The sequence below is a fragment of the Glycine max genome, chromosome 14 (assembly GCF_000004515.6).
Source record: "Glycine max cultivar Williams 82 chromosome 14, Glycine_max_v4.0, whole genome shotgun sequence".
Lineage (NCBI taxonomy): Eukaryota > Viridiplantae > Streptophyta > Magnoliopsida > Fabales > Fabaceae > Glycine > Glycine max.
This window is the reverse complement of record NC_038250.2, coordinates 28,150,360-28,176,394: the sequence shown is the minus strand read 5'-3', so window position 1 is coordinate 28,176,394 and position 26,035 is coordinate 28,150,360. Positions and strand designations below refer to the sequence as shown.

The 26,035-nt window shown below is 37.6% G+C and overlaps 1 protein-coding gene across 6 annotated transcripts; it reads right to left on the bottom strand.

The window, feature by feature from the left end:
- Window positions 1–2,032: 2,032 nt before the first annotated feature.
- Window positions 2,033–24,761, bottom strand: LOC100775346 (small glutamine-rich tetratricopeptide repeat-containing protein). 6 transcript variants are annotated; one of them, XM_006596135.2, is made up of 10 exons: window positions 24,503–24,759; window positions 23,928–24,205; window positions 16,277–16,310; window positions 11,448–11,581; window positions 5,330–5,396; window positions 4,891–4,990; window positions 3,879–4,042; window positions 3,371–3,417; window positions 3,242–3,292; window positions 2,033–2,765 (listed from the first exon to the last, which is right to left on the bottom strand). In XM_006596135.2, the coding sequence occupies exons 1-10, from the start codon at window positions 24,579–24,581 to the stop codon at window positions 2,367–2,369; spliced, it is 1,353 nt and encodes a 450-aa protein (XP_006596198.1). In that variant the 5' UTR covers window positions 24,582–24,759; the 3' UTR covers window positions 2,033–2,366. The 6 variants fall into 6 exon arrangements, with proteins under 6 accessions (XP_006596198.1, XP_006596200.1, XP_006596199.1 ...); XM_006596137.3 differs by having other exon boundaries at window positions 2,033–2,732; XM_006596136.3 differs by having other exon boundaries at window positions 23,928–24,199.
- Window positions 24,762–26,035: the final 1,274 nt, after the last annotated feature.

The following is a 26,035-nucleotide window of genomic DNA, read 5'->3' as shown; positions in this document are numbered from 1 at the left end:
CCTCAAACTTGTCAAAGGGGACAATAAGATAAAGTGTGGAGAAAAAAGATGAGTACATATACATAAAATGTGTTTCACACAGAAAGGCACATATGAAAGTACGTTCACTTTCCTGACAAGACTCGATAAAGATAATATTCGAGCGATCGACATGACCAAATTTGACCAACTCAAGGAACTCGACAATGGACTTGTAAGTTAGGAAACTACTCGCGAAGAATCCAACTTCCTCATGAACCCAGGAGTAACCCAAGAAAACAATGGGAGGAAACCCCTTAGCTGAAATATTCTTTCTAAGAAGAGGAAAAGGGGGCACAAACGGTTGACGCAGAAGCACTTGAATAATTGTGGTCTCCAAGTCTAAATCTATAACATTCTGAGGAGGATTTGGCCGAGGGGATTCGGCCTCATCCTCCATAAGAGTAAGACGCACACCGAAATAGGGATGTGGCCCTTTCCTAGTGGCAACACCACCTATAGGGATGGCAGGACCAACGTCAAGAGGAATCACAATGCCACTAACAACATCACCAATGCAAATGTCGGAGACTTGGTTGCTAGCAACGTCAGAACCACCATGAGGGTGGGTGTGGTCATCATTGGAGCTCTCCCCTATAGGGCGGACCTCTGGCGACAACATTCGGCCATCATCGGAGCAAGCAGAACCTTCCTCAGAAAAAGACATAGTAGAAGGTTGACAACAACATACCTGGATGAAGAAGTAATGTATGGAAGGAACGCTAGAGAAAAGAAAGTTGATTGGAGATAAATTATTGAAGATAAGGAGGATGACCAGAAAGAGGAATAGTAAAAGTGAGAAGAAATGTCTCACTTTTTTATATTGTTCTGGAAGCTTCTAGTAAACCAAGAGACGTACCCGTTTGAACCAATAGATCTTTCCCCAAAACCCCTATATCAACAGTTGGGAAGAGATGTGACTCTTGGTGGTCTTATCAAACGTTTTGAAATTCAAAGGATGTTATGATTGCGCCTTTGTAAAAAATGCACGAAAGCATTAATGTGTTTGAAACAGACATAACAGTTAACATAACGACATTTCGAGTATCTTGTCACCTAGATTTGGTACCGTGTAGAAACTTTTAACATTGTTTGGAAGAATCCAATGCTGAAGAATTAAGCTCTTTCAACCTACTTCGGAGCTTGGGGGGCTTCTATTCAACTCCTACTTGACAAGTCGTTACTCGGCCCAGTAATTTATTACTTAGATTTGACAAGGTATCATACTCGGTATTTGATCAAGTTAATAACTTAAAAACAAAGATTAGTAGTTTTAAATAAGAAAAGAGGAAAACTCTATCTGCCAACAAAAAAATAACGAATAATCTCTAAATCCAAGAAATATCTATTATTTAAGAAAAGATAAGATAAAACCATATATTTCCTTTATTACAAAGAAAAATTGAGATCTATGCACCCAATTCCCTCTCTATAAAAAGATTATTACATTTCAAGTATTGTATTCTCATTCTAACTCATACCTATATACATGTTTATCTCTACACTTCTAATTTAAGCATTGAAGTGTCTTTACAAGTATTCTCACCCTTATTCATAGAGAAGCTCACGAAAAATCACCGTCGTGAGAAGATTCTTCCAAACTTGATAAGAACAAAATAATTTTTTCTACTAAATAATATACCAGGAAAAAAAGTGACAATTCCATCTCTCCACTTTTTCTCTACATTTTGCGTTGTATCTTTCCTTTTTCTCTTCTCAACCACTTTTCCAATCTAAATGCAAATGGCAAATGCAATACCCTCTCCACTCTCTTCTTCTGGTACCAAGTATATATATAAAACAATAATCAACAAAACTCAACGTGTCTAGTGATTTCTTAAAATAGATAAAAAAATTCCCTTGTATGAAAATATGACAATCATGTCAATCATAATATTAAACTCACATGTAGAAGTTTTGCAAATAACCTAATACTACTAAGACTTTGTATGGATAAACTTTTCAATAAACACTTACAGAAAAAAGAATTAAAAAATAAAATAATAATTTTAACTTTAAAAAAGTTTAATTCATTTTACCATTTTATTTTCTTCACAGTATACACAAAAAAGATTTGCAAGAAATGATCATCTAAACTTGGCTACGACAACTATGCCCTTTAGTAAATTACACGTCCCAGCCCATAGGCTTGTAAGGTATGGATATTGCGCGAAAGGCAACTATATATTGTGCTTCCGAAAAGGGTAGTGCCTCAAAAGCTCTATATGATGTAAACACAGAATTTTGTTAGTTAATGCTGTAATCTGTCAAAAATATTAAACAAGCAAAAAAAATATTTAACACTTTTGTGAGTCTGAGTCTTTACAGTCTCAGAATGCTGAAATAGCTTAGTTTGGTGCTGCTCTTCCATTCATTTGATCTTGCGGTTGCCCGGGGGGTGCAGCCCCAGATAACATTTCCATCATAGATTGAAAGGCCCCTGTTATATCCTCTGGCATGTCCTCCATGTTTACACTAATATTTCCCCCAATTCTTATTTCAGGCTCACTAGCTCCACTACCATTGCTATCTTCTTGCCTTTCCTGAGAATGTGACCCCTGCTGCTGTGCATTTGTAGCGTTCGTGAAGTTCATGAACATGCTTGCAATATCACGGGGGTTAAACGGCATAGAGGAAAATGGAGGTGGCTCGCCATGGCTTCTTGATCCTCCTTGTGCAGATTGGTTTGGGAATTCTTGAGATGATCTTGTATTCTTTAGAGAATGAAAGAGGAAAAAAATGTTTAGCTGAAAAAATTATGTTAGACTTCAGAGCAAAGTAGCAAACAGATATCAGAATGCTATAGCTATCTTAATAGAAATAAAATGAAATCACTGCTTGATGAAGGAGAAGCAAAAATGCTTGCTGGCATTTTAGAGTGAAGTAACAACTACAATAAATTTACAGCTTAAATGAATAGAGATTAATGAACAAAACTACATAAGAGTAACATGAATCCTAGGGCCCGGGGAGTTCAAGAGAGAGCCAAGTTGTGGAAGACAACAATAACCACAATATGACGATATTATGTATTTCTTCTGGAAAAGGCTATTCTAAATTGTGTTCTAATTCACTAAATATTATTTTGGAAGAAAAAAAAGAAAACAAAGGATATGTACTCCTGAACCTTGCAGTACAAATGATACAAATTAAAACTATACAACAACAATAATAATAATAAACTATATTGAAACTATTTAAATAATAATAATAATTGTAATACCTGGTTGGGATATGCACGGTGTTGCTCTTCTAGTAATTTACGCTCAGCCACCTGTGGTTTACAAAAACATTACAATCACATAGAAAAAGTAATAAGAGAAGCATAAGGAAAAGCAAAAACAGAACAAACCCGTATATTTTCTTTGACAGACTCATTATTGGGATCCAACTGCAAGGCTGCAGAGACACAAAACATGTTACAGTAAATAAATTGAGTTCAAGATTTACTGGATTTAACATTTCCAAATTCCAACCAGCTTGAATCCAATACTCATAATGACATTAATAACGGTTTAAAACTCTGTAGACTGAATCATTTTTCAACTATAATTCTGATAAATACAGAATGTATTTTCAGTAAAATCAATTCTTTAGACTATAATGTTCATAACATGCTCCTGCAGATGTAGGAAACCCAAATGGCAAAAAAGAAGCTAACCAATTATGAACTTTGAGAAAAACCTCAAGTTTTGATTAACATTGCATTAGTAAGGTGATGGATCGCCACCATTTACCTTTAAAAGTAACAGTATATAACAACAATAAAGCCAACATTCTCCAGACGATTTCTACTAAAAACATATAAAAAAACAGATTATAAGAATAAATTTTGGGGATGAATATAATCATTTAGCAACCTTTTCTAAAGCCTTTATGAATAGCATCTCTGTAATTTCCTTGTGCATAATAAACCAAACCCAGACGACTGTATGCCTTGGTATAGTTTGGATCAATCTCAATGGATCTAAGACAATCTTGGATTGCTTCTGTATATTTGTTAATCTGAGTGTAAGCAGCTGCCCTGATATATGTCAAAAAACGAAGGAGCAAAATGCAGATTCATGAGTTAAATGAACTGGTGCCTAAGCTATTCTGAACCAGACAAAATCCAAATAAAGAAAGATTGAAAGAAGAGACACATAAACACGGGGTATTGAGATCCACCATCACTCCCTCTGTCCTCATTCATTCTTCACGGGTAAGGTTCATTGAACCTGAGGGACATTTGCCAATTGATTTATTTTATTAGTACTAGAAATTCAACGAACCATTCAATATAATTTCTCCTTGATCAGTTAAAGCAGATATCCTTAATTCTTTTCTAAACTCCATAATAAAACGTATATATTTAGAACATCTACAAAACTTGTTTGTCGTAATTATACAAGGGTGTACAGAACATATCCAACTTACTTTTTAATCAAATTTGCTATCCCACAAAATCCTAGCTAGCATCACCTTTAACAATGTCTTGCCATCCCCGCCCCCCAAAAAAGGAGGAGGAAGTCTCTACATATAATTCATAATATTACCTTATAATCAATATCAATCTTACCCAACATTAATACTTTATGAAAGCATATTAATTATTTATTACATAAAACAAAAATCAAAAGTTGAGACATTTCTTTGAAAAGACTGCTAAGTTAACAAACTATTAAACTGATTGGAATAAGCTAGAAAGAGCTTATTTTGATTAGCTACACCAACAAACTTACTGAAATAAGCTAAAAAGAGCTTATGGCCTATGGCAGTCAGTTATAAGCTATTTTCATAAGCTCTTCCAAATGCCTCCTAAAACTATGAACTCAGTGATATACTAAAACCAGTATAGTATATTTTTTAAACAGTATAAACTGGAGGGAATACCTGTTGCAGTAGTAAACAGCACTCTTTTCATGGACTGCAATGGCACAATTATACAACTCAATTGCATCAGAGTATTTCTTAGATTGCATTGCCTTGTTACCTGAGTGAAAACCCAATTTCAAGTACTAAATCATCTTCCTAAAATCTATCACTGTATAAATATTCTAACAAAACTTTCATAGATTCAAATTGAAAAACGATCTAATCACCCCAATCTGCAGTGCAACATAAAGTCAAGTTTTGGCTTTTACCAACTGTATAAATGCGTTACATTTTATTTTGATTTAAAAAGAAAAAAAAAGAATTGCATATTTCAATTCTGACAAATAAAGGATGTACTACACGTCATGTATGTCACAGTTTGAGTGTGGGTGCGAGAGATTTTCAATCCATCCAAGGAAAAAATTAAGCTTCTTAAAGTCAAAGTCACTTATCATACCTAGTGTTTTTAGTGATTCAGCCAAATTCTTCAAACTAAATTGGTGACAATCACATCTTTCCATTTCCTACATAGAAGCAGATTTCATCAGAATTAAACAGACAGTTTTACTGAAAATTTGTTTTTTGATAGGACCCATCAGCCCAATGGCATTGATTGATCCACATAGCCAACCCCACCACGTATAAGACTAGGCTGCTGTTTTTGTAGAATTAAACATGCAAAAAGCAAGATATTAAAATGAATTACATAAAATAGCAATAGTAGTAAATAGAATAAAATCTCGTTGTATCTCATTAGGATAGATTTTGTATTTTATTTTCCTATTCTCCCTTTTGTTTTGGTTAGTCTTTTCCTACTTTCCCCATTTCCCTTTTTATGTTTTGTTTCCCTATTTCCTTTAATAGGTTTATCCATTTAGTCTTTAAAAGGGGATTAGAACTTGTATTACAAACACTCAAATATATTCAGTTCTTTTTCTTTCTAGTGTACATTTAGTTTACACACAAGCAATCTACGTCGGAGTCCACATCTTTAAATGGTTTTGACAATCTAATTCTGAGTCTACATCTTCCTTAGCAAAAGTTCCTTCTTGTCCACCACCTTGGTCATCCATTCGAGATGTGTATATTCATCATCCCCATACTCTGCTATCCACCTCAAACAAAGCATTTATCGATAAACCGGGTCCTCCTGCTAATTCACCCACTTCATCCTTCCTTCCATCTCAAGATCCAATTTTAGATCTTCGCAATGCCATAAGGTAAACATTTGTGTCACTCAACATTTTATTGTTCCCTTTATACAATATGAACAACTTTCTCCTTCCTCCTTCCTCCAAATCCTTTGTTGCTTTCAATGTTGTCTCAATTCCCAAAACTAGACCCGAGGCCTTGACTCATGATGGATTGCAACATGCAATGGAAGAGGAAATGCTAGCTGTAGAGCATAAACCAAACATAGGATCTTCTTTGCTTATTGGTAAACATGCAATTAGTAGTAAGCAGATGTGTGTAGTTAAAATCAATCATATGGAATGATTGCTCTTGACGAGGCTAAGCTGGTTGCCAAAGGTTATTATTAGACATATGATGTTGAATTACTCTTAAGACCTCTAGCTAAGTTGGCATATATATTCTTGACCTCCCCTGAGGTTGGCAAGTTGGAACTGTAAAGATAGGTTCAAACACTACCTTAATGTTATCTTGATTCTATTTCCCCTAAAATTTTATTTCCCTGCTTTCTTGTTTCCCTATTTTATTTTAATTCATCTGATAGGTTGGTTGGTCATATTATTTAGTTTCCTTATATAGCTAGGTCATAATCCCTAAACTTATGGGACTGATTTAGATTGAGTATATATATAAATTGTACAAATCGCTCAACAATATACAAGAGAAATCATTCCTTCCATCTCAATAAGAACTAGACCTTGTGATACTTTGGTGGTTCTAAATGTGAAACTCAAGTCATTGCACATTATGGAGGTTACAATCTAAGATAGTTACATGACATTGGTTGATAAACTGAAATTAGATATTTAAGCACACTAGTTGACTATAAAACTACAGCAAAATCTGTCCGTGTTGTAACAACTCTCTGTCCAAAGAACTTCCAAATACACACTTCTGCACACTCCTTTCCTACAGGGCATTTTTTGTACGAATTTTACATAATAATTGCTCCTATAAAGCTTAATAACTGCCAACCAATATAAAATAACTGCTCCTAAAATACAATAATACATAACTGAACCTAATGAAACAATACAAACATTTAATAATATGTAACTGTTCATAATTTCTGTCAATAACTGTTATAATTTCCCTTAATCCCATCATCATACTATGACACATCCAGACATTTCTTTCCTATAAAGTGTAGTCAGTCAATTAATGCCATCTCCTCAAAGTTCTCATTAGGATACAATGTTGTGCACCTTGAGATACTTGACAGAAGCTATAGGTTTCCATATTCTTTACAAGACAAAAGGAACCACAAAGTAGAAGCTTCGCCTGTTGTAGATTCACCTAGTTGCCCTAAAGATTAAAAACCACCCTCGTAGTTACCATGTGTTCCTTGAAGAAATTTAATTTGTTAGGAAAGTAAGAAATAAAATGTAGCAGCAAGATCAAGTCTAAAGTAAAATTAAGTTAATATGGGTTACATAAGGGGACTCTACCTATGAAGCTTTGCTGGACAATCAAGCTGCCATTAACATTGCCTCAAACCCAGTATTTCACCAAAGAACAAAACATATAGAAGCTGATTGTCATTTTATTTGAGGAAAAAGTTCACCAACGACTTGTATGCACTGGACATGTTAGGACTAAAGAATAGATAGTTGACATCTTACTTAATGGGAGTAGGGTTGATTATAAAAGTCTGAGTATGATTACATCCATTAACCAACTTGAGGGGTGGGGGGTTGAGAGTTGATTGTATTACACGTAACTAAATATGCAGACAGTATTTTTGTCTTCTGTATTATATTGCACTACATTGTACTGCTAGCCTAATTTATTGAACATAAACACAAAGACCAGCTGCACCCTTTTATTTTTTGCACAGCTAAAGAATAATTATATTGATTAAAAGTGGTAAGGATTTGTCGCAAGACGTGCAGACCCAACACACAACAGCACAACAGAATTACAAGATTACAAAGTTTTATACAGGGACAAACACATAACCCGCATACATTGGTGAAAACTCAGCCACCCTAATGCATCACAGTATCACGCCTTGGCCCTGGTCAATAGCTACCTCAATTGTTGCAAACAGCTCACAGGATCCACTCTCCACACATACAATGAGAAGTCAAACCCTCTAATATATACCTCTTTTTTTTTTATCGGCAAATATATATATATATATATATATATATATATATATATATAATAAAGAAGTACCAGAGGTACTGATTACAGGGGTAAAAAACCATAAAAATGGTTCCTCAATCAGACAACAAGAGTCTGAACAGGAACCATACTATGGAAAAAATGGAATATACATCTGGTATTGACCCAAATAAACTATCCACTACTGCTGCAAAAAACCTTGTTGGAGGTTACTCGACCATTGATTAAAGTGCATTGTAATATATACCTTACAGCAGCTCCAGACCCTGTACTGAATAGCATCCATAACCGAGTCCAAATCCCAGTGTCCCTGGTTGAAGATGATATTGTTTCTTTGCTTCCAAATCTCCCAAACTACTGAGGCCCATACAGCCCACCAAACCAGATTAGAGTTGGGTCCTCTAACGTTCCACGCATGTTGCCAAAGGTGTTGCTTGCATTCAGATGGCAGTGCCCTCATGTCACCAAGCCAAGCATAGCATCTTGACCAAATACTTGAGAGAAACAGCACACAAAAAGCAAATGTTCAGAAGTTTCAACACTAGAATTGCAGAAAACGCAAGATGTGTTGGAACCATGTGGAAGGATGTTTCTTCTATGCAAATTATCCTTCGTTTAGAGTCTCTTATGGGACACTCTCCACACTAAACCTTTGACCTTTGAGGGAATAGGTAGTCTCCATAGTTGTTTATAGAAACTTCGATCCTCTCCAGCATCTCTATTAATCAACTCTCCATAAACATGTTTGACCACATTTTTTCTCCGCATTGTTACTCGACATCCATCCGTCCCTACCATTTTTGTATGGCCCAAATTCCCCAATAACACCCATTAGTTTTTGCACTAAAGATTGTTCCCATGTAAACCACGGTCTCCTCCATAAGAGGTCCCATCTCCACTCTTTCCCACACCAAAATCCCATATCAACAATATTACTATTTTTTTGTTGAGTAAAGTCTATTGAAGGTGGTACACAAAGCTTCCTCTCCAACCCACTTAGCATCCCAAAATCTCACTTCCCTCCCAACCCCCACTGTTCTTTTAACCCGTTTTTGAAACCACCCCAACCCATTCTCAAAAATCTCACAAACACTCATGAGATCACACCACCATTGGGAACCCCTCTTATCACAACAACCCCCTACAAGACTATCCAAGTGTGTGATTCCATATTTTCCCATCAAAACCTCTCACCGCAAGCCATTTTATTCACTCAACAACCTCCAAAGTCACTTCCCCAACAAGGCCCTTTTAAAAACTTCTAAATTTTTTATTCCCAATCCCCCCCCCCCCCTTTTTCGGTTGACACACCACATCCCACTTGACCCAAGCCACTTTCTTTTCCTCACCTCTCGCCCCCACAAAAAATTTCTTTGAAACCTATTTAAGATGCTAAGGACCTTTGTTAAGAAAGGATAAATACTACAATGATAAAGATGATAGGACCGAATTTACCAAGCAAATCCTTCCTCCAAAGGAGAGATGTCTCCTTCGCCAAGGTGTCAATTTCTTCCTCACCTTTTCAATTACCGGTTGCCATGTGCTAAGCTTCCTTGCATCCGCCCCCACCTGTAGGCCCAAGTAGATAAAGGGAGTCGACATCATGGTGCAATTAAAAACCTTAGCATATCTCACAAACTCCTCTTGATCTACATTGATTCCCACCTAGAGTAGATGAGTAGAATTACCCATCTACTCTAACACCATCAAACTACTTTTGGAGAAGTTCACTTTTAACCCCAATGCCAACTCAAAGCTCCAAAGAATTGCTTTCAAAGTGATGGATTCCTTCATGTCCTCTTTGAAGAAGAATATGGTGCATCCGCAAATTGAAGGAGTGGGATCTTCAAGTTCTCATTCCCCATGTCAACACCAGGAAAGAATCCTTTATCTTTGGTTCTCTAATCAACCCACTTAATCCTTCCGCCAACACCAAGAAGAGAAATGGTGCAAGAGGATCCCCTTGGCGAATACCTTTTTGAGACACAAATTCCTCTGTGGGACTTCCATTGACAAGGACAGAGATAGAGGAGGACTGCCAGCAACTCCACATCCACACTAACCATTTCCCAGTAATGATAAAGGACCTGCTGCACCCATATTGAGTCAAGTTTCCCAAACATCTTATATTCTACAGTAATGATCTAACCAGATTGGTAAACCATTCATCTTGTACAGGGATTCTCTAAGCGCACACACTTGCAACTGTTTCTCAAAATTACTTGCTAATTTTTCAAAAGCTATCTCAAGAACCTAGCAAACATAAGTGATTATTTTTCTAAAATAAGCCAAACCAAACATGAATTTTACAAATCAATGAGGATTTTTTTTTGTCTTAAATGATTTTGGTCTCTAATAAATTTCTGAATTTTGTTTTTCTCCCTAATAAAGAAATTTAAACTTTTTTGGTCCTAATAAAAATTTTATTTTGTTTTTGGTCCCTAAATTTGTTTAGATAGTGCTCTGAAAAGTAAAATAAACTAATAAAGTTATTTAGGTAGCTCTTTAAGGACCAAAAACAAAATAAAAAATTTATTAGGGACCAAAAAGTTTTTCTTAAAAAAATATTAGAGACAAAAAACAAAATTCAAAACTTTATTATGACCAAAAACATATTTAAGCCTTTTTTTCTCTATGTTCTTCCTTTGTGCTGAACATGCTCTCATATAGGTTCTCGTCTTCTCTTCCTTGACCCTCTACCATCTCTAACAAGTCAAACCGCCATTTCATCCTACAATAAATATCATAAAGTGATGCATCATCATCATCAGAATCACAATTTGAAAGTAGGGAAAGTCCAATAACACCGACACTACGCATACTTTCTTGAGTTCCAACCTGCTTCCTCATGTTGCTCAGGTTAGCAGGGCATGACAAATTAAGGGTGCATAGAATTCCAACTTGCAACATTTTTATTAATTATATCAAGCAAGAAAAATGGTTCTAGAACCTTAGGTTAATGCATAGAACTTTCTATTGAAACAATAAATCAAACATATGTTGGGTTCTGATTCCAAATCAGTAGTGTAGTATTAATTTATTTTTGCGCTTTTCTTTTAGCTAAGTGGAAATAGTTGTGTATATCAGGACAGAAATAAACCGAGTATAATAAAATAACAGCCGTAGTAAAGGACTGCTATGTTTACAAAAGCCTTGTGGTGTATGTAAGTATTGAAGCAAATGAAATAGCTATGTTTTAAGTTCCAACATCAGCAAGAAATGCAACATATGCTTATGCATGGCATAATAAGTCATACCATACAAGCCTCATCGAATAAACAACTAGCTTTCTCCAGTTGCCCAGGATCATCACTCCCATCAGTATTGCTCCAAAAATAGTGATTTTTCTCCAGAGCAGCAAAGAATTGTCCGCACAGTTCATCTTTAGATACTGCATTCAAATACTGAGAATATCAATGTATACTTAAACATTTTAAGAAACCACATAAAGTTCGTTTTTGAGAAAACTAAAGCCAAGATTCCATTTGAACTGAACCTAAATAGGACATCAACTACTGAACTCAAAAATTAAAAGGGGCGGGGACGGGGGGGAGGGATCACTTCAAGCACAATATTCAGAAATCACTCTCTGGGTTGTTATTATCTTTTTTTAGAGGATATACCATCTCTTGGTCTTAATAATTTTCTCCTTTCATCCCAAAAAGGAAAGGTTTTGTAATGTGGACCTTAATGATACATGTTAAAGAATAAAAAAATAGCATTTATTACTCACGTTAATAAATTTCTCCTTTTATATTCTTTTTTGGTTTTTCATTTAATATTTCCTATTTTTTTATTTCTTACCCTATGATCAAGGAACACATTAACAAAAGCCTAAAAAAACTGAAATCGCTGTTTTTGGCTATGACTAACTTTTTATGAAATCCAAATAACAAAAATATGACACGGCCTTAATATTATAAGACAGTTTTTGCAGAATGAAACCATACAAAAACTAACAAACTCATCTAGAATCTAAATTTACAATAATTAACAAAAACAACACTAGTTGCTGTTAAATCTGATACGTGGGTTATTGGCCCATGTTATATTAAATCCATTTTTTGAAGGGGAGGGTCCAAAACAGTAGCTTGCTGCTGGTGCTGGGCTCCTCAAGCATTGCTCATGTATTGCACCAGAACATGGGCTGAGCACACCCTTTTTGGTTTAATTGTTCATTTGGTCCCTATTGTTACAAAAACTTTTCCTTTTAGTCCTTATACTTAAAAACATCCCCTTTTAGTTCCTATACATACCATTTTTAATCTCTTTAGTCCTCACCATAGGGACTAAAAGGAATTAAATGACATGTATAGGGACTAAAAAGAATTAAAAGTGGTATGCATAGGGTCAAAAAGGAAAAGTTTTTGTAACTAAAGGGACCAAATGAGTAATTAAACCACCATTTCTAAGAAAACCTAGAAGGATAAAGCTATTGTTGTTGTAATTAACAAGAAAATTTTAATCCCTGCCCTTTTACCCGTTCACAATCAGATAAATCATAAATATGTTATACACACATTGTCTTTCAAAAATATATTACAAAACAGTAACTTTTACTTCCATAAATATCACTATGTAAAAGAAAACAAAAATCGTTTAGTTAATTATATATGTAGTAATGCTTGTTGAAGGGGTCCACACCCTTAAGCATGCTCAAGGTACCACAAATAAAAGAATTTTAATGTTACAACCACAAAACTATAAACTTGTCCAGAAAGAAATGTGCTGTCATTGACAACCTCGAGATAATAAATAACACTGTTAGAAAATAGGTTATTATAGACCTATTGTACTAGGCTACTGTTCATTTTGACTTTTTGTATCTGTTCTGAGTTTTCTGTAAAAGCTTCCTTTGTAAGCTAAGTTTATATATATATAAGAGAAGCTGAGTGTTGAGAAAACACTCAAGCATTTCATCCAAAAATATCTCTCATTATATTCAAGTTGGTATCCTGCTCTGCTTGATTATTACTGGCGCCACTGTCCGCTGCCGCCAGCCACCGTACACCACCAGCAAAACATCCAGCGAGCCCAGGGTTTGGTGCACCTCAGTGAGCACGACCTAATCCTGCAAGTCGCGCAGCCAAAAAGGCCTCCACGTGCTGTCACACGCCACTAGTCCAAAGCCCTCTGTTTGGCGCGTGAAGTCCACACGACGGCCTCTACTGGTCAGAAACTTTCCGTGACAGTACAGAACAACTCATCAGACCTAGATCTAGTCCTGGATCTTCATTATCTCTCATCAGTAGTGTTGGGTTCTCATGTTGGAACCTTTCGTGAAGGTTCTATTTGAGGGAGTATGACGTCTTGGTTTGCACAACTCCTCCTTATTATAAGATGGCCTCTAGAACTTCTTCTGTTGGTCGCACGGTTTCTTTCTCTGGGACACCTGTCATAACCTCAGTGAAGTTGAGTGGTAGAAAAAATTATTTTTCCTGGTCTGCTTTTGTGGAACTCTAGTTCCTTGGCCAAGGGCATCACGACCACTTGGAGAAAGAGTTCACTGAAGTACCGACAGAAAGTCAGGAATAATGGAAAAGGCTTGACTTCCAACTTTGTGCCTTGTTGTGGCAGTCTGTGGAGCCAAATATCTTAGGAACTCACTTGAGCATTCTGAAGCTTCAGCAATGGTGTCTACTAGAGGAATGCGAGGTTGTGGGAATCATGGAGGACATGGTGGTGGTGGTGGTGGTGGTGGAAACACGAATTCAGACCTTCGATGCTCATATTGTAAGAAGCGGGCCATACCCAAGACAAATGCTACTACATAATTGGTTGGCCCGATAAAACAACAAATGTCACCAAATCAGAAATACTTGATCCTAAGTTTTTTGAAGAGTATTAAGAATACCTTCAATTGAAGTCCAACAGTCAAGCTCAATCATCTTCAGGCTCCAGTACTTCAACAACTTGCATTTCTCAATCTGTGGATAGCAAGGTTCATGGGTAATTGATTCAAGTGCTTCTGGTCATATTTCTAGTAATGACTCTCTATTCACCTCTATGTCTCCTCCAAAATTTCCACATCTGGTCACCCTAGCAAATGGCACCAAAGTCACCTCTGAAGGAGTTGGTAAAGTCTCCATTTCTTCTTTAAACTTGAATTCAGTTCTTTGTTCCTAATTGTCCTTTCAACTTAGTTTCTCTTAGTCAGCTGACAAAATCATTAAATTGTTTTGTAGTATTTGATGCTGATTCCTTTGTTATACAAGAATGTGGTGCGAGTCGGTTGATTGGCATAGGACATGAATCTAGAGGTCTCTACTATCTTGAAACCAGCCTGTCTGTGTCTTGTTTTGCATCCTCGTCTCCTAAACTTTTGTTGAAATGCAGGCTCTTGAACACAATGGCACATGGGAACTAGTTTCCCTACCACCTAGGAAGAAGATAGCTGGTTGCAGATGGGTGTATGCTATTAAGGATGGGCCTAATGGTGAAGTTGATCTCCTTAAGGCTCGATTGGTGGCAAAAAGGTACACACAGATATATGGTCTTGATTATGGTGATACCTTTTCTCCTATGGCCAAACTCACCACGGTCCGCCTATTCCTTGCTATGGCTGCCATTCGCCATTGGCCTCTTCATCAATTGAATATTAAAAATGATTTCTTACATGGTGACCTGGAAGAAGAGATATACATAACCCCCTGGGTTTGTTACTCAGGGGGAATGTGGGTTAGTTTGTAAATTGTGTCGCTCTCTCTATGGTCTTAAACAATCTCCACAAGCTTGGTTTGGGAAATCTAGTCAAATTTACAGGCTTTTGGATTGAAGCACAGTGAAGTAGATCATTCAGTTTTCTATTGTCACACTTTTCCAAGAAAGTGTATTATCCAATTGTCTATGTTGATGACATAGTTATTACAGAGAATGATTCTACTACAATTTGTTGGCTAAAAAAGCACCTATTCAGCCACTTTCAGACCAAAGACCTTGGGTGTCTAAAATACTTTCTTGGTATTGAGGTGGCTCAATCAAATGAAGGCATTGTTATTTCTCAAAGAAAGTATGCTTTGGATATCTTGAAAGAAACAAGCATGATTGAGTGTAGGCCTGTCAACAGTCCCATGGACCCAAATCAAAAGTTGATGGCAGAATAGGGTGAAGCCTTCAATGATCCTAAGCGGTATAGGAGACTAGTTGGGAAACTCATTTATCTTACAATCACTAGACCTGACATCTCTTTTGCAGTTAAGGTAGTTAGTCAATTTATGCAGACTCCTCACACTGATCATTGGAATGCTGTAATTCACATTCTTAGGTACATTAAAAGGGCTCCAGGACAGGGATTGTTGTATGAAAACAAGGGAAACACCCATGTTACTGGGTATTGTGATGCTGACTAGGCAGGCTCTCCTATAGACAGGCGCTCTATTACTGGATATTGTGTATTCATAAGAGGAAATCTGATTTCTTGGAAGAGTAAGAAACATAATGTTGTTGCTCGGTTTAGTGCAAAAGCTGAATATAGGGTCATGGCTTCAGCCACTTGTGAACTGATGTGGGTCAAACAACTCCTCCAGGAACTCAAATTTTGTGAAGTTCAGCAAATGCAATTATATTGTGATAATCAAGCAACACTTCATATGCTTCTAATCCAGTATTTCATGAAAGAACCAAACACATAGAAATTGACTGTCCCTTTGTTCGAGAGCTAAGGAAATTAGTACTGAAAAAATTAGCTCTAATGATCAAATTGTAGATATTTTGACTAAGTCATTGAGGGGACCTAGGATTCAGTTTTTATGCTCTAAACTTAGTGCATATGATTTATATGCTCTAGCATGAGGGGGAATGTTAGAAAATAGGTTATTATATCCCTATTGTACTAGGCTATTGTTCTTCTTTTTTACTTTTTGTTTCTGTTCTGTGTTTTCTGTAAAAGCTTCCTTTGTAAGCTAAGTTTATATATATATATATATATATATATAAGAGAAGCTGAGTGTTGAGAAAACTATCAAGCATTTCATCCAAAAATATCTCTCATTATATTCAAGTAATACTATAAAACATTCTCTACATAAATGTTTAATTATATACTAACTCGAATTTCAAATAAAATAAAGGGGACACATTATCCTACCAAAAGCATGAGGGCCTTGTGTTGAATCTTCATCCTGGTCAAGTTACATATTATGAAATAAATCAGAACTGAATAAAAATTTCAGCAAGAAACAATTTTACATTAATGTGGTTTGTATGCTAGCAGACTAGTTTTTCATCTTATTCCAAGTTGTATTTCTTCTCTCATTGAATGAAATGATAATATGATATAATCTTTTTCCTCTCAAAAAAAAAAAAAATAACGTGATTTTGTGATGTGCTGCTGTGAATGTAGAGAGATACATCATGAGATACTTCAGCATCAATATGACACAAAATTGTTTATTGACTATTATTAGCAAAACCAATAAACTCAATAAGCATGCTAAAAAGGTTGCAATTAATCATCTAAGTTGGTACTCCAACAGCTTAACCACAAATCAACTATATATATATTTTTCTTTTTGCTCAGCAAAAAATATATATTATATTAATAGAATAGTACCAGTGGTACTAAAAATACATAGGAATAGATGTGAATCCAGCTTTTCCAGAATTTTGACTGAGAAAGAGCTAGAGACACAGTATAGTGTTACAAGAATCCACCCACACCTACCCCCACCTAATTACAGAATCCTTCCTTCAGATTGGAGGACCATTGGTTAAAATGAAGAGTAAAATCCTTGTCCATTGCTTTGATCCATGACCATAGTAGGAGTAAGGCATCGTCCAACAGTTTAATTCCGTGAAAAGTTGCATTTTGGAGCACCACCTTATTTCTATGCTGCCATATTGTCCAGGTTAAGGCAATCCACCAGCATTTCCATCTTTTAGACTTGACTCCCTTTGCTAGCTCATTTCCATGTTGTAGAAAATGGTCCCTAGGATTTTGTGGCATTGTTGTGGTAAGATTAACCCAGGACATTGATTCCCACCATAAGGGGAGGGTTTTGCTACAATTGAAGAACAAGTGATCAGCCCCCTCCACCTTATTTCTGCAAAAAGGACATAACATATCCTCTACTGCTATTTGTCTCCTTCGAAGGTTTGTCTTTGTTGGTAATCTGTCCTGAATTAGCCTCCAAGTGAACACTGCTGTCTTTGAGGGTATTTAGAGTTTCCATATTTCCCCAAATTCATGTTCATGTCTTTCCTCCATCAGTTCCCCCCATAACAATTCATATCCACTTTTTGTTGAGTAGTGTCATGTAGGTTCAGATTTCCAGACCCAAGTATCCTCCCGTTGGGGGTGAATTTGCTGCTGTGATATGTCCCCAAGAAAACTATCCGCCATTGCTATTTCAGAATCGAAAAGGTGTATCCCCCAATTGAGCTGTCATTCCCACCCAGTGTTTGTGTATGTCCCCATCTACTGTATGATTTGCTTTTGATGACAGGAAATCTGGTACAGCCTCGAGAATTTATCCCTTAAAGGTAATTCAGTGTTTATTCAGCGATCCTCCCAAAATCTGAATTTATCACCCCTTCCCACTTTCCATTCTGTTTCTCTTTTGAGAGGGATATTCTGTTGTAGTTGCTGAATTGTAATGAGGTCCTTCCACCATGTAGAGTCATTGCAACCTCTGTTCCCTTCCTCCAACACCCTCCAACCACCATACTTAGAAATCAGTACTCTCGCCCAAGGTTCCATTTGTCTGTGGAAAATATCCCATCTCCATTTATCCAGCAATGCTGTATTAAAGGTTCTAAGGTCTTTGACGCCAAGGCCACCTTTGTCTTTTGGCAGGCATACCGTTTTCCAGTTGACCCAAGCAAACTTCCTATGCTTCATTCCCCCTCCCCATAGAAATCTTCGCTGAATGCTTTCCAATTTGGCTATTGTTTTTGATGGAACCCTGAAAAAGGAAAAAAAGTAGATAGGAATTGATGTTAGGACAGCATTAATAAGGGTCACTCTCCCCCCGAAGGATATGTGTCTATGTTTCCAAGTGGCTAGTCTTCTCTCACATTTTCTGATTATAAGATCCCAAAATACACTACGTCTCAGGTTAGCCCCTATGGGGATTCCCAGATAGAGAAAAGGCAAGGACAGGATACTACAGTGTAGGTAATCAGCTGCCTCCTTCACCCATTGGATAGATTTCCCAATTGCCCCAAAGCTACTTTTAGCAAAGTTTATCTTTAGACCAGATCCGAGTTCAAAACTTCTCATTATGGACTTGATTGTCTTCACATTCTTCATAGTAGCTTCACCAAAAAAGATGGTGTCATTGGCGTACTGTAGAATGTTAATTGATTCTCTGTTTTTTCCCACAAGGAAGCTGGTGAAGAGATTCTTATTCAATGCTTCTCTCATAAGGTCGGTTAGACCTTCTGCAGCAATATTGAAGAGGAGGGGGGCTAAAGGATCGCCTTGTCTAAGGCCTCTTTGAGGGGTGAATTCATTAGTGGGGCTGCCATTTACTAAGGCAGAGACCGTAGCAGATTTGAAGCAGCCCTCAATCCAAGAGATCCACTTATGGCAGAACCCAAGCCTCTTCATCATGCATGATAGGAACTCCCATGATATGGAGTCATAGGCTCTTTCGTAATCCACTTTGAACACCAGGCAAGGTTTGTGACATCTCTTTGCTTCTTCCATTGTCTCATTGGCTATCAGCACGCTATGAAGCAGTTGCCTTCCACTTATAAAGGCTGATTGTCTCTCATCAATAATACCTGGCAGCACCTTCTTCAACCTATTTGTTAGGAGCTTAGCCACTATTTTATAAACGCAGCCAATCAATGAGATTGGCATGTATTCGTTAAGGTTCTGTGGATCGCTCTTCCTTGGGATCAAGGCAATAAAGGATGCATTTTCGCCCCTCGGGAAGATCCCGTTTGCGTGGAATTCTGCTATGAATCTGCTGATGTCAGGCTTGATGAGCTCCCAGAAATGTTTGATAAATTTAAAGTTCAGCCCATCCGGACCTGGGCATTTATCGCTGCCACAATCCCACACTGCCGTCCTTATTTCCTCCTCAAGAAACTGGCCCACCAACATATCATTTTGATGCAACCCAATGCTGCCAAAGAGAACTCCCCTCAAATCTGGTCTGCACTGATCAACTTCTTTAAATCTGTGAGCAAAGAATCTGCAGACCTCCTTTTTCACTCTTATTGGGTCATCTACCCATGAGCCACCAATGTAAACTCCTTTAATGTCATTATTTCTGCGTTTGGAGTTCATCAACAAGTAGAAGTAACGCGAATTACAGTCACCCTCTTTGATCCATTTTACTCTCGCCTTTTGCCTCATCAGAGATTCATGAGTTTGAGCTGCCAACCAAAGATCCTCTTGCAACTTTCTCCGGGCCACCAATTCAAGAGAGGTAAGCTATCTGGTTGTGCTTGCATCCTCCAGGCTACTTAAATCTGCCTCTATCCTCTGAACCTTTTTAACAGTGTCACCAAACTGCTCTCTATTCCACACCTTCAAAACCTCCTTTAGCTTTTTAATTTTTACTTTAAGTGCATACCCACCCCAACCTGTTGGTTGTGTATTTGTCCAACACTCCGTAACAATCCGGTCAAAGGATTTATCTTTAATCCAGCAGTCAAATACTCTAAATGGTTTTAGGCCCCAATCAATGTTTCTAGCCCTCATCAGGATGGGACAATGGTCCGAGAAGTTCCTATCCAAGGTGAATTGGGTGCAGCCCGGCCACTTGTTGAGCCATTCGTGAGAGACAAAAAATCTATCCAATTTACTCATTCCGATCCCATTTGGTTTGAACCATGTGAATCTTTTCCCCTCACTAGGAATTTCTTCCACCTCCAGGTCAGCTAGCCACTGATTGAACTCAGTGATATTGTTTGCTTCCATGCCCCTGTGGGCCACCCCATCTCTCTCGGATCGATGTCTGATGCTATTAAAATCTCCAAGGAAACACCAAAGACCCTCGGGATCTTGATGCCTCAGCTGCCTCAAAGTTTTCCATAGCTCCCTTTTATTTACACTGTCACAAGGGGAATAAACATTTACAATTGTTACTTTCTGATTTTCTAGGATCCACTCTCCCTTCAGCAGGATGTAGCCTCTACCCCTTGCCCTGCTATCAACTCTGAAAGATTGATCATTCCACAAACATAGTAACCAGCTGTGTTTACTGCTGGCTGAAAATCCAAGCCAACATCCGAGACTCCCCACAGTGCCTGGCACATAGGCTTATCAATTTGATCCTTCTTTGTTTCTTGAATGCACAACAAATCTACATGGAATTTCTTGACCAGCCTTCCAATTGACGCCCATTTAACCCCTCTCCCAAGCCCTCTAACATTGTAGGATAAAATATTCATGGTAGATGGTTTATATCTCCCAGTCTCTCAACCTGCTTCCTGTCTCTAGCCTCCATGGTGGAAATTTTGTTGACAATTGTGGCCTGGTCTGAGTCACAGTGAACTCCCATGATTTTTGCAGTTCCCATTGGGATGAAGCCTCATTGGTGTGGTCTGCATCGATTCCCTCCCCTGATGTAGGTAGCCCAGTGCTATTCTCCATACCCTAGTTAGTGTTGTTGATATCCATGTGTGGGTGTCCCGGATCCATTGCTGCTGACACATCCCCCGATATGGGATGTTGGTGAATGAGGGAATTGCCAACATCTTGTATGATATGCTTTTTTACACTGCGGGCCCTCTTCTTTATACACCCCCTGGACCTAACATACACTTTCCATTCCCTTTCTTTTTCTGCTAATTGATAGGGTGGGCTGCCGGGATAATGTATTGAGCTATTAGCTAGGCTTGGTTAATAGGGCCAGTGTGGTTATGTTGTCCAGGCCCAATGATATGAGAATCATTTGACTTTTTTAAGGACAGCAAAGGCACCATAGGGGTTACGTGAGAAGGTGGACTGATGTTGAGTGTGTGTGGAGGAATGGGTGTGGTGTTGAGGGTGTGGTGTGGTTAGGAGAGCCCACATCCGTTGTTGGGCCACTTTCAAAATTAAACTTATTGTTAGGCCCATTTGGGGATATATTTGCCCCTTCAAGGATGTCGGGAGCTTCTCCCTTTTGAGCAACGGCACCTTCCTTATCCGTGATTCCTGAACCTCCCTTGGGCACTCTGCTACCCATATCTTTCCTCTTTGGTGACTCGCATGTGTTGCCTTCCCCAACATGCACCTCTGAGTCGATTTCGGGCTGTACCATAGGATCCTGCTTCTTTCCAATTTCCTTTTGCGGCTTCACGCGGGTATCGAGGCTTGGTAGGTAGGCCCTACTGTCATGGGTAATACCCGCTGGGTAAACCACATGACACGGATCGTCAGGTAGCAGATTGAGCTGGTTGTCGTCGTTATCGACAGGCCGGTCTCCGTCAATGTCGTTCGGTGCGAGTTGGGAATAGGCGGATGACTCCACCGCCGTGCGCCAAGTTTCGCTTACATCATCATCAGAGTCTATCTCCTCCGATGAGTCGGTGACACATCTGCGGCCGGGGGCACGTGTTCCATTGCCACTCGACCCTTCTTCTACGATCTGCACCAGGTGAGTTTCTCCTCCGATGTGGGCTGCGACGGAGTGCTGGAGAAAAGGTTTCCATGGTGTTTTGATAAGGATACGCGCCCTATCCATTCTTCTTAGCTCTTCTACATCATCATCTACCTCAATGAGGTCTCCGAATGCCGCCACCAATTTTCGCAGATGCCCAATGTCCCAGACTTCAAGGGGGACACCCCAGCACTGGACCCAGACAAGTCTATGGCCCGACCTCATCGTCAGGTTCCATTTTTGTAACGAGTAGAAGGGAGTCGTGCCGTGTTGGAGTTCTGCCGTTGTAATCTCCTCTGCCTTGGAGTCCGAGAGTCCGAGGAGGAGAACCATGTCGTCGCCTATATATTTCGGCGCAACGTTCACACCTAACTCCCATGGGAGATCTTCATCAACTCTCTCGAAACTTCCCAGGTTTTTTAACCGGCCTACCCATGTATCTGTGTATTTTCCCCTTTCCCCTTCTGATACTTCGAGATGGATCGACGAGTGGGACTCCGTAGCTCTGAGATGTGGAGGTTGGTAGTTCCTACGCACTTCTACGTCGTTATTACTGGCGAACACCACCTTCGCATAGGTCATGGAGGGATTTCTGAATCGCGTTCTTGCAAGACGCCCTTCAGTCGCTGCTTTGCTGTGCCCTTCCTGCATGATACCATGTTTGACTATTTGCTCTTCGATCCTCTTCTTTCGTCTCCCATACCTTGGGACATTGACATACATCTTAAGTCCCCCCAGAACAATGTTGTCTCTCTAGTTCACGTTCATCAGCGACACCTATGAACCTAACGAAGCCGTATCTTCTGCCACCATTATTCCGGTGATTGGGTATGAAGACCTCCCTTACGTCCCCCCATCTCTTGAACTGAGCCCATAGGTCCTTCTCTGTTAAGTAGTCATGGAACCTTGTGAAGTAGAACGTAGTAATATTTGCTTTTTCCCTCCAGTTTGCATTTTGATACCTTCAAGTTTGTCCATGCCTTTTGCTAGTGTAGTGCGTTTCGGGATCCTCTCTCGATCTCTCTCCCACCCTCTGTTTACCTCTCCCTCGCCTCACCGTGATCCACTCTTGGTCCTTATCCCTCTCTGACACTATCGCTCTCTCAGCCTCTCTCTCTATCTCACTAACTCTCTCTCTCATCCTTTAGGATCATTTTAACTATATATATATTACAGTCATGAACCATCCATCCCAAAAATTTAAGCTGTTACGCTTACCCATGAATGGTTTTACATCACGCTCTTACAAGCAAGAGATTCTTGAGCTTGGAATGTGCATTATGCACAGCTCATTCTATCTTATGCTAAAATTTATCTTTTCTATCAGAACAATGGGTATAACAAGGACTGAACTCATGAGTCATGACCATAGGTCATAAAGGCTCTAATACCATGTCACGAACCAACTATCCCCAAATCTTAAGCTATTAGGTGAAGGCACAAGAATGATTTTATTTCTCATTATATTTCACGTTTATTTATTAAACTAGGATTAGTAGTCTAAGATAATATAAATAAAGGACCACACCTCCAAGTTAATCCTTGAACTTGTCACCTTAGTTAATGAAATTAAAAAAAAAAAAAGCTCCTGGAAATATGTTTCGTTACTCATGTTAGTCCAAGCGTTACGTGAGGAATGCTATCTTTAACAGATTGCCTTATGTGGAATGTTAATTCCCTACATCACACACATGGCACACGTGGATGTCCCACTCAACATAGTCAAGTCAAATGTAAAGGCCCAACGGGTGTGCATGCACTTCCTCTCCTCACCAGTAATCTAGCTTGCTCTCATCACCACTACCACATGTTTGACTCATTGAAGAAAAACAGCAAACACTCTAGAAGAACACTGACCCAACACACAAAATCAAACGCACATAAGACAACCAAATATAACCCATTGTAGTTGTACTTGGATTTTACAGTTTTTTTTTTCAATTTTTGTTCCCAAATTCTCCATCACCTCCTCCCCAACATCTTTTCACTGTTGAAACGGAGACCAGGAGTTTGATCTAGTTTTTTGATTTCCAAAAAAGGTTTTAATAGCTGCATGTTTATATAATGAAATATATGCCATGTTTATTGCTTTCAGCCATGTTTCAAGGTCAATAACAACAACCAAGAGAGTTAATATTTGACACGAATAACCTGGCCTAATGCAAGGGCCATAAGAAGATAAGTGTGAAGTGAATTAACCGTAGATTTCGACGCCTCAGAATGATTCTTCCCACGAGCAGGATTCTCACCCAAGAATGAACTTGAAGCATCCGCAGAATCCGGCAGTGGACCAACGTCTGACTTACTAGTTTCACATTGCTTGTTAGCTTCAAGAGACTTGAATATGTCAATCAATGAATCAGATTTCACATCATCACCAGCCACAGGAGATGAATTAAGCTTAAAAGCCTCTGCCAAACACTCCCTAGCAACCTCAATGCCCTCAGCATCAACCCCAGGACCCGGTTCAACTATTCCTCATGAACCAAATTAGAGAACATCCATTGATTACAATAAAAAAAATAATTAAAAACCAAGCAACAAAATTGACAACCTAGATGAAAACCAAACAACAACTTTCTCAACCCTGACACATACTAGCAGATTAAAACGACAATTGGCAACTCGAACCTAATTAATCACGAAAAAACAAATCGACCCAGTTCATAAAATGACTCCCAAAGCATAAACACGAGACAAAGATGAAATTTTGCGGAGGCAATTCAATTGGGTAGTGTTGCATATTGAGGAATGAATGAGGAGAAGAAGAATACCAGAGTTGAGGAAGTAGAGGAAGGCACGAACTATGCGCCGAGAGAGAGGTGAATCGGTGGCGATGTGATTGTGAGCCATACAGTATCTCAGAAACAATGGTTTGAAGAACGAAGCTAGATGAAAATGGTCATGCTTTAGTGTGAAGGAGATACTTGTCTTCTGGAAAGTTCGTTGAAGAAGCAGCGAATCTAGCCTTAACGGGTTGAAGGCGCACAAAAACAGAAGTTTGCTAATGCGTTTGCTCTTTTACGGAATTATTATTGCCTGATTATATAGTGGGTTACTTAATTATAATTAAGGTTGAATTGGTAGTTTGATTATTAAAAAGTTGAATCGGATTATCTAATTATTAAAAATAATACAATCCGGTGACAAAACAAGAGACCTTTTATATCAGTTGCCCAATAAAAATCACAGTCAATGTAACAGAAATAAAAATTAATATCTTTAGTAAGATTTGTGTTATCAATACAATTGGTGTAGAATGATAATTTTACCTGTGTTATATTGTGAATATAATCATTGTAAAAATATTTATTTACAAAAATTTTATCAATTAAACTAATCAAGCTTACGAAAAACGAAATATTTATAGTGTTTTAAATAATTATATGATATTATTGAATTTTTTTAATACATTGAGCAAGCCAATTAAATTTTTATTATAACTAAAGGATGAATTCTATAGTTAAGTCATTTTTTTAAATTAAGCCATTTATTAGTTACTAACTTTTGATCCTTTTGACTTTTATTTTTTTTACTCTTTAAAATATTTTAAATTATTATATATAAAAAATTATTATTTAACTTTTGGTCCTTTTGACATTTATTTTTTACACGTTTTTTACTCTTTAAAATATTTTAAATTATTATATAAAAATTAAAATTATTGAGTGGTTTTAAAGTTTCTGTACTTCAGTTTTTTTCCTAAATATTAAAATTTATTAAATTAATTGATTTTAAAATTTTATACTACAATTTACGTTTTCTATCAAATCTCAATTAATAACATTAAAATTAGTTTCTTTTAAAAAATTAGAATTCTTCTTTAAAACTATTTATTGAAATTAGTTATGTATATTGTATGTAATTTAATGTTTAAGTAATACTAGAAGGACATTTTAATTTATACATTAGATTTAGTATGCATGTAACATATAGGTATATTTATCATTTTTTTATTATACTAGACAGGAGCAAACTATAAAAAAGGGATTGAATTGTGTTTTGTAAAAATCTTTTATTCAGATGATTTTCTAAAATTAAAAACCATGTTAGCGGCACGAGACTAAGTTAGATTAACAAACAGGATGAGGCTTCATCTATGAACTGTCCAAAAATTGAGATGAAAATATGTTTGATAAAACAAAGTGTTAAAAACACAAAATATCTTCTTATGTTAGTTAGTTACAACAAAATAAATGAGGAAATAGAAAGAAGAAGATAAAAAAAAATGGATTTTTCTATCGTGTGCAAATTTATATAGGTTAAGTAGCATAAGTTATCACTCTTAATCTTTGTCTAGTTAATTA